The sequence below is a fragment of the Vanacampus margaritifer genome, chromosome 2, assembly GCF_051991255.1.
Source record: "Vanacampus margaritifer isolate UIUO_Vmar chromosome 2, RoL_Vmar_1.0, whole genome shotgun sequence".
Lineage (NCBI taxonomy): Eukaryota > Metazoa > Chordata > Actinopteri > Syngnathiformes > Syngnathidae > Vanacampus > Vanacampus margaritifer.
In genome coordinates this window covers 32773801-32789284 of record NC_135433.1, presented here as the reverse complement: position 1 = coordinate 32789284, position 15484 = coordinate 32773801, and the positions used below count along the sequence as shown (strand labels likewise).

At 38.8% G+C, this 15484-nt stretch overlaps 1 protein-coding gene across 1 annotated transcript in view; it reads left to right on the top strand.

Annotated features, from left to right (window-relative positions):
- Positions 1-1142: 1142 nt before the first annotated feature.
- hs2st1a (heparan sulfate 2-O-sulfotransferase 1a) overlaps positions 1143-15484 on the top strand; it is a 50267-nt gene continuing 35925 nt past the window's right edge. The window contains exon 1 of the mRNA XM_077556600.1: positions 1143-1381. Within this exon, the coding sequence (XP_077412726.1) occupies positions 1258-1381 (124 nt within the window). The 5' untranslated portion in view covers positions 1143-1257. The remainder of the gene's footprint in view (positions 1382-15484) is intronic.

Genomic DNA, 15484 nt, shown 5'->3' with positions numbered 1-15484 from the left:
ATCTATCAAACAAATGTATAGTGTTGATATAATGGTTGAATCAATGCTCGTGGATTAGGCACACAAGGGGGGGGTCTTGTTATTTTTTCTTCGGTTATAATTTCCCCACGTGGTTTGAGCGACCAAGACAAAAAACAGCACTCCTATGGGTCGGCGTTCGCGCTGGTTGGTTTAGGTTTGTCCAATCCGGTGTGGACAGACAGCAGTGACTGACGAATAGAGAGTGACTGCTTCACAGTAGAGTACAGAAACCTCAAATAAAGTGTTGAGTGAGATAACCAGTTGCTGCGTACGTCAGCGCTTCCGCCATGTTGGATGCGTCAGGACCCCCCCCCCCCCCCACCGACCCTCTCTCTCTCTCTCTCTCTCTCTCTCTCTCTCTCGCTCTCTCTCTCTCACGCGCGCGCGCACGCACGCACGCACACACATACACACAGGCACTTGGGAAAAACAGCATGGCGGTTTATGGTGGTAAGCACAAACCAATATATGTGTTTTTTTTCAAATGTTTTTATGACGGCAACGACTAATATTATAGTTAAATAATAATATTAATAATCGCCAAATACAACCAAAAATGATTGTTTAACGCCATCAGATCTGGCTTTGAGTTTGAGATTGGGACTTTTAGGCTTTTATTATTATTATTATTATTATTATTATTATTATTATTATTATTTTAACTTTACTGTAATTATTGAACTACTGTTTCTGTTTTATTCATGTATGACTTCTCATTATTCTATAACAATTTTAACTTATATATATATATATATATATATATATATATATATATATATATATATAAGTCCTATCTGGAAAAAGTGTTTTACATAAGGAAGATCTGACTGATGCGAGTGTAAAACTGTTGCATCTTAACCACATCCAATATGGCGGCGTCATTGACGTACGACACCACCCGGAGGAGGGCGTATTCTGACGTCTACGGGGTACTCTTGTTACTGTCCAATGGCCTGGGTGCCTCTGACAGTGTGAACCGTAGAACCGTGCAAGTGAAGACTGGACACCGGGAGCACTTGCACAGACGACGAAGAGACGCTCCGTGGGAACCTTTTACAAGCCGCAAACTGTGCCATGCAAATGATGGAATAACAAAGAATGGGCATTTTGCATCAGCACACGGGCGCTTTGTGCTCGCCGGTTGTCTGTGCGTGTCTTGTCCGTGTCTCTTACCCACCCCCTCTGCTCTCCCCTGTTTTGGGCATGGACTGACCGACTCCTTCTCCGGATGATTTGATGGGGCTGCTCAGAGTCATGATGCCGCCTAAATTGCAGCTGCTGGCTTTGCTGGCGTTCGCCGTGGCCATGTTCTTCCTGGAGAACCAGATTCAGAAGCTGGAGGAGTCCCGAGGAAAACTCGGTAAGTACAAAAACCGAGGTACTTACTGTGTTGTACCCCCAACATCCACGGACATGTGAGGTTAGGGCGCGCAATTTGCGCAGCAGCGCAGTACCAGCTCACGCAGCTCAAGGAGGCACGCTCACGAACGATAGATAGATAGATTGATAGATAGATTGATAGATTGATAGATTGATAGATTGATAGATTCAAACGCACCATTAATATGACCATGTGGCTCAAATATATAAGTCTGGAGGAGTCTTCTGATTCAGAGGAAGCCCTCCGCGGCCCATGGCTTTATCTGTGAGATAGATGCAACTACAAAAATGTCTGCAAAAGCCTACTAGAACATCTGAACTTTATTTAGCGTTATTCAGAGGGACTTGTAATAGAGGCAAAAGTGTGCTGACATACTGTATGTTTAACATGCGGTTATGTGATTGGTTAATTCTGAACAGCCACATCCTCAGTTGTAAGAGGGTGTGCACACTTCTGCAACCACATTATCTTAGTTGTTTATTTTTACTTTCCAAATCTAAAATATTTTTTTAGAATAGAATAGAATGTAGATAAATAAAGTGTGTGTTTTTTTTAAAATAAAGTTTGTTAAAGTCACACATAAACATTCATGTGTGAGTGTTAAAATTAGTTTTCCTTTTGTATACAAGCGGGTCGTGACTTGGCGACAAAAGCAAAATCGAGTCCCAGGGTGGCAACAGTTGAGAACCGCTGCCTTCAAATCTTAACACACCTCCTAGCTGTGAGCGCAACTCCCTCATGGCTGAGGAGCAGCCAGCGGCGTGTTTTGCATACGAGATCATGTGCATGTATATCTTATGAGACAACTCATATCATCCCTTAAGCAGATAAATAAGCAGCCAAACAATTACAAACATCTCAGTATGAGGCAGTGCAGTTAAACACCAAAAGCAATGATGAGCGTATGGCTACAGTAGATGAACAGTGTCAATGGAAAACTGAGCATTATCACGTTTCCAAATCTGGAATTCATTTTGCAGCTCTTGTGTCAGGTAATGAAATGCATGCTGCATTTAATCAGTGAATTAATAGTGGCTGGTGTATTAATGTTGTCATGAATGGATGGAGGTACTTGGAGAGCTTAGTATTTTTTGAAGGAGGTACAGAGTGTAAAAAAAAAAAAAGAAGACCCTCTGGTGTAAGGCATGAGATGGGATATACATTAATGTCAGCACGAGTGTCTTGTGACAGTAAATGTCAGACCTTTGTCATTGTCTACTTGAGTCTTCATATCTCGTCTGGTTGTGGCATTTCTCTACTTAACATTAGGTGGGTTTCCATCCACCTATTTTTATTTGAATTTTCAACAATTGCGAAAAAAAAACTGAATGGAAATGCCAGAAATTTGCGAAAAGGCCCCAAATTCGCCCCAAAAAAGTTTTTATGCTTTGAGGGGGTGGTTTTTGAAGCGTATCGGAAAAAGGAAAATGCGCATTTTGGCGATGGTAACAGGTTTTGCGAATAAGCGACTACAAGACCGGATATACGTCGCATGTTTTGACCGATACTACGTCACACGCACGTTTGTAGTCACAATAAATGGCGGATGATAAAGTAAGATATATTTGGGGAGAAGCATAAACACGATTCTTTTTATAATTAATTAAAGAAAAAAACATTAATGCAATTTTAGATGGCTTTATTAACATCAGGGTGTGGCAAAAAATCCATTCTCATAAGAATCGTGATTCTCATTTAGTACGATTCAGAATCAATTTTAAATGTCCCAAAATCAATTTGATTTAAATTATTTTATACTTTCTTGCCTTTGTCTGTGTGTGCCTTTATTTGGAGCGCTGTTCATGTTGTACCGCCACTTAGGGGCAGTGTGGTTCCACGCGGTCTGATACACTGTTAAGTTGTAGCCACATTAGAGAGTAGAAGGGAAAAGTCACGATCAAGTTGTTTTTTTGCAGCGTGGAGCCGGGTTTTTTTGAGTGACAAAAGTGCCGCGAGTAGCGCGCTAATTAGCATTAGCGAGTCAGACTGGAGTAGATCATTACAGTTCCTTGCACATCTATAGATTGAAGCAAAAATCATTGTCAATCAAATCATTTTGAATCAAAAATCGTTCCTAATCGAAAATCGATTCTGAATTGAGTCGCACACCCAAAAATTGGAATCGAATCGAATCGTGAGACATTCAAAGATTCCCACCCCTAGTAACGACATACTTCACTTACATGCGGGAGGGAAGCCAACAAGACAAACTACTTGCGTTCAGTCTGTCAAAACCAACATTCTCACCTGGAACTCCCCATTGTCACAAAGTTCCGTCACTACAACGTCATCTGGCAAAAGAAGAGCAGATGGAAACGTGCATAAGTCGCACGTCCGTTTTGCGCATTTTCCCAAAATTCCCATCAAAATTTCAAAACATTTGGATGGAAACCTGACTAATGACATGACCTCCCCCAAGAAGGTTGTTCTGTTCTGTTTATTCTTTATTTGTATGCAACTTCAAAGTTACAGCTTAAGGTACAGTATATATATCAATCCTTATTCCATTATGACGCTACATATAGATGACGTCGTACAAAGTTGGATTTTTCTTATAAAAGGTGCACGGTCACAAGCGAGCCGTAATATTAAATCACCTTCCATCTGGATCCGATCCAGATTGTGCATTTGGCAGATGCCGCATCTGTTTAGGATCTTAATTGCAATTTTTCATTTGGATAGACAAGAAATGATTTAGCATTTAGCTATAAAGAACTGATGGAACAGTTTGAGAATATTTGACATCCACTTTAAGGTTCAACGTATTCAGCAGGGGCAATTCAGTACACCAATAGAAAGACTGCGTCTTACTAGGAACTAGGGGTGTGCATCTCTCCAATAAGAGTCAATTCGATACGTATCTCGATACATGAGGTGCGATACGATTCAGGTATGGTTTATTTTGAAGTGGAACGGTTCGATTTGGTTTGATTTCAGTGGGATTATGATTCAATTCCAAATAGAATGAGTTTCTGTTTGTCATTTTACACTGAATGAACTATAATTAAATGACGGTACATTTGTGAAACAACTTGATTTGCTTTGATTCGATACACTTGCATCTTTTAAAGAGGAAGTCAACCCCCCCCCCCCCAAAAAAAAATATTTTAACAATAATATGTTCTATGCAGCCTCACTGGTCTAAATATGGTATTCTGGTTAATATTGCATTAGTGGAATATGAGTTAAACTGTAAAATCCAGCCGTTTTTATCCATCTCACGGGGCGGCCATTTTCCCACTTGCTGTCGACTGAAGATGACATCACAGTTGCACAGGCAACGACCAATTACAGCTCACCTGTTTTCTGAAGCTGAACTGTGATTGGTTGTCACCCGAGCATCATTGATGCCATCTTCAGTCGACAGCAAGTGGTTGGATCAAAATGGCTGGGTTTTGCTTCATAACGCATATTCCACAAATGTAATATTAACCAGAGTCATATTTAGACTAGTGAGGTCACATATAACATCACTTGTCAAGAAATGTACCCCTGGGCGTTATTTGTCCATTTTCTGGCTTTTTTCTGTTTTTCTGTTTTTTCATCAAAGAAAAAGCATTTGAATACACTAGGGACCTGACATTTTACCAGGATTGTTTAAAAATGTAGAAGTTCAAATTGGCGCCATGCTGTAATTTATAATTATTACCAAACAGGAGGGAGAGATTCACACGAAGTTGTTGTAGTAATGCCCGATTTTGGCTCATTGACTCCCATTATAAATCACAGTTTTTGATATGCTGTAAACCTGATGTGTTATAATGCATTTTCCGTGATTACTGATGCAATCGCTTCTTTGATGAGTCATAAACATGAAAATAGAGGAATTTGTGTGTTTAGAGTGTTAACACAAAAATCCACTAGGTGGCGCCAAAGGCTAATAAATTAATACAAAATGCATGCATAAAAAAATTATATTGTTATGACTTATGGACTTGTTTGAGCCTCTAACTATGTCATATGAAATATATAAATTATTATTTTATTTTATATATATATATAGCATAGTTAGTCTTGCTATTAGCATAATACTGCTATTGTTGTCCATAGGGGGCATTAAAAAAATAAATACAAATAAAAACTATATATGTGTAGATAGGTCTGATGCCACTGAACATTTTGAGTGGTTGAAAGGGAAAAAAATATTCATAAATGACTAAGTTATCTCACTTCAAAGGAAATGCCGGATTTTGGCAAAATTACAAGAGTTTTGTGCTATTCGGAAAACTGCCATTGTGTGAAAACTGGGCATGCAGAAAAAATTCTATTGTTATGACTTATGGACTTATTCAAGCCTCTAAATATGTCATATAAAATATTCAAATTAGACCTTTATTTTTTCCTTTATACAGCATAGTTAATTTTGCTGTTAGCATAATACTGCTATTATTGTCCATAGAGGGCATTTAAAAAAGTTTTTTTTAAAACTATATATGAATAGATAGGTCTGATGCCAGTGAACATTCTGAGTGGTTGAAAGTGAAAAAAATATTCATAAATGACTAAGTTATCACACTTCAAAGGAAATGCCAGATTTTGGCAAAAATTACAAGAATTTAATCAAACTATAATAACACCCAGGGGTTAAGGTTGACTTCTAGAGAAGCTGCTTGACAACCGCACACGACTAGTACGACTAGTGAAGAGTGAGATTTCCAACTAGTACAATTTTATAATGTCACGAGTTGTCAATTAGTGCGTTTTCGCCTCATAATGTTTAGATCCATTCTAAATCCAGATTAGAAAATGTTTAGCTCAAAATAACCTTTTTTTTCCCACTATGATGGCTTGTCACTTAATATTTGGAATTTATGACTAATCCTTTCAGCTCCTTCCGTTACGTGTAACAAAATCACATTGCGAAATGTCGGGCTTTTATACAAAGACGCTTCTCACTGTGACTCATAAAACAGAAGAAAATGAAAAGAGAAGAAGATTGTTGTTGTTTTTTTTCTAGTGGAGTTTCTGAAATGGAGAAATAATTGCTTGAGAATTGAGTTAGCCTTTTGGAGCAAGGCAATAAGGTAAAAAGAAAAACAATTCTCTGCCTGCCGCGTAGTGACTCCTCATCTAAGATAATTTATAGAGTCTCGGCTCGAGGTCGTAAACACGCACACTCATGTTGCCCGTGCATGCTGTGTCAAGGTTATGTGTGACGTGTTGTATTCAATTTACACTTTGATAATGTGATGCATGATAAGAAAGTACAGTATGCGTGCACTAACTCACATACTCATGTAGCCAAAGCAATGTTTTGGCATAACAACAAGACACCCGGCGGGTATGTGGCCCTGTAAACCTTGATGCAAATACACAAGACAGTTATTTATTATTACTACTAATACAAAGTCAGCATGTGACTTTGTGAACTGGAATAATTATGGCAGTGAAACAATAAATATAATTAACTCATTCACTGCCATTGACGGCTATAGACGTCAAAAATTCTATTTATTTAAACTATTTCTATGAGTTAAACATTTTTTTTCCACTTTTGTTAACAAGAGTATGAAAACCTAGAAGAAAATTATTGTACATTTAGAACAGATATAAAATTTGTGATTCATCATGAGTTAACTATTGAAGTCATGCAATTAATTAAAAATTTAAAAAAATATCTCCTGACTCCCCTAATTTTTAATAATCTTTAATTTTAAAAAAAGTAATTAATAAATAAAATATTATTTAAAAAAACATTTCTAGGTTTTCATACTCTTATTAACAAAAGTGGGGAAAAAAAGTTAAACTAATAAAAATAGTTAAAATTCATTTTTGACGTTTATAGCCGTCAATGGCAGTGAATGAGTTAATTATCACATCATGATTACATGATGGCCTATGGCCGAATTTTTTTTTTGCTCTGATCTGCGAGTGCAGACTTGATAGTGATGAATACATTTCACATGACATTTTTAGTCATTGTTTGTCGTAGTTCTCAACATCATCATCATCTCACTCACATCCAATTGAAAGGGTGCAGACACTGCCTTCAAATCTCCTTCCCACCTCCCATTAGGGGGTCCAGTCAGTCCCAATAAAGATCTGGGACACTGCAGGATTATCTCTCTGATGCTTCCCACTGTGGGGGATTTGAAGGAACAGCAGACACCCCAAGGGTTGGCTGCCACTTTCGGGTTCCTTCTGCCAACTTTTCCATTACTTCATAAGCCCGCCAGAGTGGCAAGGTCATAGCAGGGTAAGCGGTGAGCACCATTTAACCATCTACAAAACAGGTGGCATGCTAATTTTTTTGGATGCACACTTCTAATATGGTAGTATGTTCACTTTGTTCACTTCATTTGCTGTCGTGGAAGTACGCTGAAGTGATACATCTCACCTGACAGGTTGTGATCTTTGTAGCTGTTGTGGGGATTTTTCACTACTTTCAAATCATGGAGTATTGCATAACAAATGGATAGAAGGGATTCCATTTTTAAAATTGTGTCCCGGTGGCAAACAGAATGATTAACAACCGTCTTAATAGAATAGTCTCTTAAAGTCCCCACTGAGTAGTTGGAGAGTCCAAAATATTGGCTTGTGACATGCTTTACTGCTGCTGATAAACCTGGGCTGGGCCACACACACACACACACACACACACACACACACACACACACACACGCACACACACACGCGCACACACACACACACACACACACACACACACACACGCACACACACACACACACACACTCACACACACACACACACACTTGTACCTACTGTATATAATTGTGAGGACATCCATAGACATAATACATTTCCTAGCCCCTTCCCCTGACCCCAACCATCAAAAATGATTGCCTACCCCTATTCCTTACCCTAACCTCAACCATAACCCAATTCAAACCTAAACTCTAAAGCCAAATCTTGACCCTCAGAAAAAGCTCTAAACTTGTGGGGCCCAGGGAAATGGCCCCACATGGACGGTGTGCCCCACAACTCTGTGAAATCGCTAAATGTTGGCTCCACTACGTAACAAAAACATGAACACACACACACACACACACACACACACACACACATGTTATACTATCTTTGTGGGGCCATCACATTGACATAATGCATTTCCTAGCCCCTCCCCCTAACCCCAACCATCAAAAATAATTGCCTACCCCTATTCCTTCCCCTAACCTCAACCATAACCCAATTCAAACCTAAACTCTAAAGCCAAATCTTGACCCTCAAAAAGAGGTCTAAACTTGTGGGGCCTAGCAAAATGACCCCACAAAGACGGGTGGGCCCCACAACTCTGTGAAATCCCTAAATGTTGGCCCCACTATGTAACAAAAACAAGACCACACACACGTTTTACTATCTTTGTGGGGCCATCTCATTGACATAATGCATTTCCTAGCCCCTAACCCCAACCATCAAAAATGATTGCCTACCCCTATTCCTTACCCTAACCTCAACCATAACCCAATTCAAACCTAAACTCTAAAGCCAAATCTTGACCCTCAAAAAGAGCTCTAAACTTGTGGGGCCCAGGAGAATGGCCCCACATGGACGGGTGGGCCCCACAACTCTGTGAAATCCCGAAATGTTGGCTCCACTATGTAACAAAAACAAGAACACACACAAACACACGGGCCAGGAACGGCCTTTCCTCTGACTGCCCACCACCAACACAAAAATAATTCTTTGACTTTGCAAAAAAGAGGGAAAAAAAGTCCTGATGGATGACAGGACGGCGCGCACGCACGTCTGCATGCTGGAGCTCCAAATGATGTGCTGCGTGGGCAAATTGTTCTGACGGAGGATTTTTGTAGGCATGGTGTTGATAGCTAAATCTCAGCTTGATGGTCAGGTGACCACCACCTGCTTTTGACGCTCCATCGCTATCCATGGATGTAGTTTACAGCCCCTTTCACACTTCCCGTCTGTATCTGGGATAAATGTCAATCATCGAATCATGCTTCGGTAAATCGATTAAATAATGTGATACTTCTCCTCAGAGCTCCTCTCACAAGTGCAATTAAAATTATATTTAATTACATCAACTGCATCATGTAAAAAGAAGAGTACAAATTTGTCATTTATTTGATATAAGATATGTTTTATAAAATAGTTCATTCTTATTTTTTTATTTTAGTATTAGATATAATCAATATAAATGAAATATTTAATAAAACAAATAGAACAGTTTATTATATTATAGCCTGCTCACTGGCCCTGTGGAGACAAATTTGAAATCTGGTTTAAAGAAACAAAAACAGCTTATTGCTGATAAAGTGATACCTTGAAATACAAGTTGAATGTGTTCCTTGACAACATTTGTAACTGAAAACACTCTTATCTCAAATCATCTTTCCCAATTTAAATCAATGGAAATGCAGTTAATCCATTCCAGTCTACCCCCCCCCCCCCCCCAAAAAAAAATAAAATAAAAATGGTGGTATGTACAACAAGGATAATAGCACACTCTAAAAACAGTTGGGTCAAAACGAACCCAACTATGGGTAAAAAATGGATCGATCCTCTACTTGGGTCAATTTGATCCAACTTTGAGTCAACCCAGAAAGTTGGGTCAAATTGACCCATGAAGATATTTGGGTTAGTTTTGACCAACTGTTTTCAGAGTCTACTCTATAATGTTATATTATACAAATAATGACCTGATTAAATACAGTTAAAAAGACATCAGTTGCTCATTCTGATATACGGATATACTGTACAGGAGGCTCAGCTCCTCTCTCGGTTTCTCATTTATTCTTTGCAGAGGATAAAAAAAATCACCTGTGAGTATTGTTCCATTTCATGGAACAAATATTAGAATAGAGTCTAATTACTATCGACGTCAATTTAGGATGGAAAAATCATAGTGTGAGACTTTTTCCGCCCGCTCGGCTTGTGACGACCCGGTATCCGCTGGCCCCAGCGTGCGGCCCTCCACGCAGGTTGCACCATTTCCACCCATTAGAGCCTTCCCTGCAGGGCAGACAAGCTGCGATTTGCTTTCAAGCTAATGGCACTCCCGAGGTTTGGCCGAGGAGTCTCCTGCATTACAATGACGCCGCCTTGCAGCTGTGTGCGACCCGCTGTGGGCGCCATCCATAATTCTGACAGTAGTTCTCTGCGGCTGCTTATCGGCTGCCTCGATGAACATAGACTGACTCTGTGGCGACTGACACAATGCTCTGTGCGGATTTTTGTGCTTGCTTTCATGCTAACTCGATTCAGCCACTTGATTTTGTAGCTCACCTTGAGAAAAAGATTCACGCAAGTCTTCTGGTGATAAGTGCTGCAGACTCAAAAGATTTTAAAAAGATCAAATTTACTGTAATTTAATGTAATTTTACATTTATTGTCTAGACCTCAAAAGCCAACATCAAAACTCAAACTCACTCCTCGTGGCTGACGTACAACGTAGTGTAGCATAACTCATTTCCATTTCTGTTTTAGCAAGTAAACTTTCTCTCCAGAGTCCAAACACGTCTTAATTTGCCTGCTGTTTTGCTGTTCAAAGTTGGATGTCTCTGCTTTAACGCGGTTCCAGCCAGATATATGTGAAAAGTGAAGTCGACTATCACTCCGAGCACTGAATTTCGCTGTTAATTGAGCTAGCCATGTCAATCTTTGGTTAGCTTAGCAATTAGCCTGGCTTCTCTGTATTTCCTCGCCACGCCTTTATAAGAACGGTACTTGTCAGATGTGTAGCTTATTCACCGCCATGGAAGTGATTATTACTGACTTATTAACAATTCTGCAATGTTTTTAGCCTCACTAGTAGCCAGCAAAGCTTGTTGCTAACTTGCTAGCTTGCTGGTTGTGGCGTAAGTAGCACCGAGCTTAGGTGACGTTGCGGCATCCTTAACATGCGTGCTTTCAACCCACCTAAGCTTTTTTTGCAAAGTGTCTGTAGTTCAGAGAAACGTCAAAATCTGTGCTATTCAAAGTGTTTTATGAGGCGCAAAATCGATTATTTTAATTTTTTTTTACCCGCAAGCTGCAAAGCGAAACCTGGTGAGAGTTGTGGCCGACAGCAGCTTCTTTTGAGTCTCACCTTCCATTTTAATTGATCCCGCCCTACGCCGATGGAATGATTTCTTAAAGTTATTAAATTATTATTTGTAACAAATTTTTGTTTTGTTTTTTAGTTTCTCCTGATAAGTTTTTCTTCCCGTAAACCTACATCTACTTCCACAGAAATAATGAAAGTAATTAAAAAAAATTGGGGGTCAAAACATGAATCTAAACAGGATTCTTAAATGAACATAAATGAACCATAAATTGAGCAGTCAAACTGTAATAACGTAATAAGTTAAGTGTGAATAAAATAGAGCTGTCAAACGCTTCAATTTTTTAATCAGATTAATCACTTCTTAGAATTTTGATTAGTCACGATTAATAAAAACGTTTTTTTTTTAATCTACATTTTTTTTCCCCCGCCAAATTTGAAGAGCACCGCTTATGTGTTAATTATTTTGACATTTAATGTTATGAGGACGTCTTTGGATGACATTTTTGGATCCACTGCACACGCTAATCCTCCTCTTTTTCTAATCAGTTAATTACTTGCATAATTTAAAATGGAAAAAAATGACTCCGATATTTTGACATAAACAAATCTTCTAAATACGCAAACATTCATTAAATGCTTTACTTTAATGCATGAAATGATAATTATTGCTTAAACACAACCTGTGCTACCTTAAACGTGTCACGCTATAGGCTAACCTATGGTCAAAATGAATAGTGTGATTAATCTGTGTTAATTCATGATTAATGCGATTATTTTTGGTGATTAATTAATCAATTAACGCTTTAACTTTGACCGCACTAGAAAAAATGCAAATTAAGTTAATAATACCTTTCAACTGTGTCCTTTTTTGTCCAACGCAAAACAATGTGAATATGATTTTGCTCATACTGTTTGTTTCTTAACGAGAATTAGTCCCTTGTCGCTTTTTTTTTTTTTTTATATATATATATATACTTGTAAGATAACTGCGTCAATGACCAAAACAATGCATTTATTCACCATGTCTGAGAACGTGTCTGTTCAGACTAGATATTTTGGGAGTTGTGTAAAATGAATCATTGCTTATTAAGCCGTCATCCTCTGACCTTTGTAACCTTGCAATGAGTCAGAGCAGATGACTCTTCACCTTTGTGACTTCCAGGTCATATGAGAATTTTCATCAAAACTCTTGAGACTTTCTTCCTCAGCATTGTTGCTTTTTTTTGTTTTTATTTTTATCTCCTGCCAGCTCTTCAGCCTCACAGAGAGCCAGTTTCCAATCTGTTGCGAGGCGATACACGTTTTCTGTCACAAGCCTCTTCGTGATGAGTTATGTCAAATAGTGCAGTGATGGGTCTGTAGAGGTGACGCAAGACTGGAAAGCTTTCTATTTTTTTGGGCGGGAGGTCACAGTCCGCCGCACAAGGGCTTGAGTTGGAATTGGACTATAGTTGTGCGATCCAAAGGACCTGAGGCAGAATTTTTCTGGAAGAGAAAATTGGTCAAGCATTGCTGCCTCCAGTGAGCCCTGCGATTAAAAAAATATATATATATATGTGCCAAGGCACATATTTTACATTAGGAACATGTCACCATCTAACAAAAATGTGTGTAAAGCGTATCGTACAAAGCGCATCGTACGTGTATCGAATGTATGCTGTAATGCCCTTGCATGTGGGAAAGGAGAGCCACAGTCGATTTATTTAATCAGTTACATATTTCCACAATTTTCCACCGATTTAAACTTCAAACTGTTTAGCTAATTCAAGATTTATACAATACTATCACGTTCCCAAAAGTTCCACATTTTTGCTATAAACTTCCAACAATAAAGGCAATTTTACATATTTTAACAATTCAGTTAATTTCACAGCATTTCAGTCCACCCTCACGTCCTCCAGAAATCGCATTCTGTTAGTTGATAATATCATTTTGCTCTCCTCTCAGGACGCGGTTTCTTCAGTTTTCTTTGACCTCTCCGTGACACCTCACATCTTCCCCGAGGGCTGTAAAGCCTGCACGAGTCATTTGCTTCCACTCTGCATGTTGGCATCTGCTACTTTAAGCAGCCAGTAGCCCAGATTAGCTCTGTCACTCTTTTGTAACATACCAGTGGAGCTGCTAATGGAGGAGAGCCCACTGTGGCGATGGACGTAGGTGGCGGCGATAGATTTGTGGCACGGTGGCATGTTAACGGTCACGCCGGGATCCCGCAGTATTGTTAGAAGCAGGATTTGACTGGGGGAATCGAGGATTTACGGCGCAGGTGTCAAACTCGAGACCCGCGGGTTGGCTGTGTCGTTTTATGTGTAAAGCAAAGCTACCTCAATTTTTACTAGAGATAGACCGATATGTTTTTTTTTTTTCAAAGCCGATGCCGATTATTAGTAGTCAAAGAGGCCGATAACTGATATTTGAAGCCGATATTCATTTTCAGTGAAAAGGAAGAACAAATATTAGCGGCAACATTTTTTTAAATATAAATGCCAATCTTGGCTCTGTTGTTATGTCTTTAAGCATTAATGCTTATTGAACACGTTTTCAGGATTTTCAAAATGTAGAAGTTTTTTTTTTATATATCTTAGACAATATACTTAAAAAATGTTCAGGAGCGCCCAAGGTTATCAGTACGTCTTAAAAAGTTAAACGGAAACTGGAAACACATTTCTTTGTTTTAATGTCGAACAAAAACAAAAGGTTCAGAAGGTTCCCAGGGTCAGCAGCAGCTCTTATTAAGTTAACTGAAATGTAAACGAATTGTTACCTAAGATTAAAATTGTTTTAGTTTTACCTTTTTTTGGCAGTCAGAGTTTGAATTTGATATCGATATTCGTCAAAATGCCCAATATCGGCCGATTATAGGTCTATCCCTAATTTTTACTTCACTTCTGTTTAAAACTAGGCATGAAAATAATTACTGAACGCAGGAGCGAATGTGTAATTTAATGGGATGATTATTATCATTACAGATATTACAGAAGATATTAGGTCAGAGGTGTTATTGACTCTGTAAACAACTACCATGCAGCTCAGCTTCTGGCTAGCAAATGCCAAGGTTAGCCATATGTTTGAAAAGATAGAAAGAATGATTTTAGAATTCAAGCAGTTCCTTAAAAAAAAAAGGTTTAATTTTAAAATTTTGTTTTTATAAAGAGCGGTGCTTTGAGATATGAATGTAGTTTGTTCCATGATCAGGTTTGTATCTCAAAACACACGTACACAAAATAATTTTTCCCGATTGAAATGAATGGAAATGCAATTAATTCGTTGGAGCACCACCCCCCCCCCCAAAAAAAAAAAACCCCACCAGCATCTTTGTTTATTTATTTTAATTGTTTTGTCATTTCTCTATTTTTAACAGTATTGTTCTTTATAAAAAGCATTTGCTCTTCACATAACCTGCAAACCTGAAAAATGTGAGCGCAAAACATGACAGTACCTAATGTATTGTCTTTCCTTCTTCTTCTGGTTCTATTAGTGTCTGGCAAACCTTCTTAATGGCGCATTACCGCCACCTACTGTCACTGCCAATGTCAATTGGTGGTAGCGGGCCAGCAAGTCCCAAAGTTTCCTCCCGCCATTTATCTGTGGGGGTCTGAAGGGCTTTTGTATCATAAAATTTTACTTACTAGACAAAAAATCAGCCAAGTGTGTTCTCATATTTTGAATAAGGCGCTTGTATCTCAAGGCATCACGTTACTTTTTTTAAATTCTTATTTTATTTTTAAAAAAAATTCTGGCATATTTTCCCCATATTCCCTCATTTTTCATAGAAAACATATAGTGAATGTTTATCAGTATTTTTTGTAGATTTTTTGGGATTTCAATGAGCATCAATTATACCAGGGGTGGGCACACTTGGTCCTCGAGGGCCGGGATGCTGCAGGTTTTGGAGGTGTCCCTCTTCCAACACAAGCTGATTCCAATCAACAGGATCATTATCAGGCTTATGCAGATCTTGCTGATGAGCTGATCATATGTCAGCTGTGTTGTAGAACGGAAACATCCAAATCCTGCAGGACTGCGGCCCTCCAGGACCGAGTGTGCCCACCCCTGAATTATATGCAAATTTTTGCTATTCGTGGGCTGGCCCGGTCGACCTTATATATCGTTTTCAC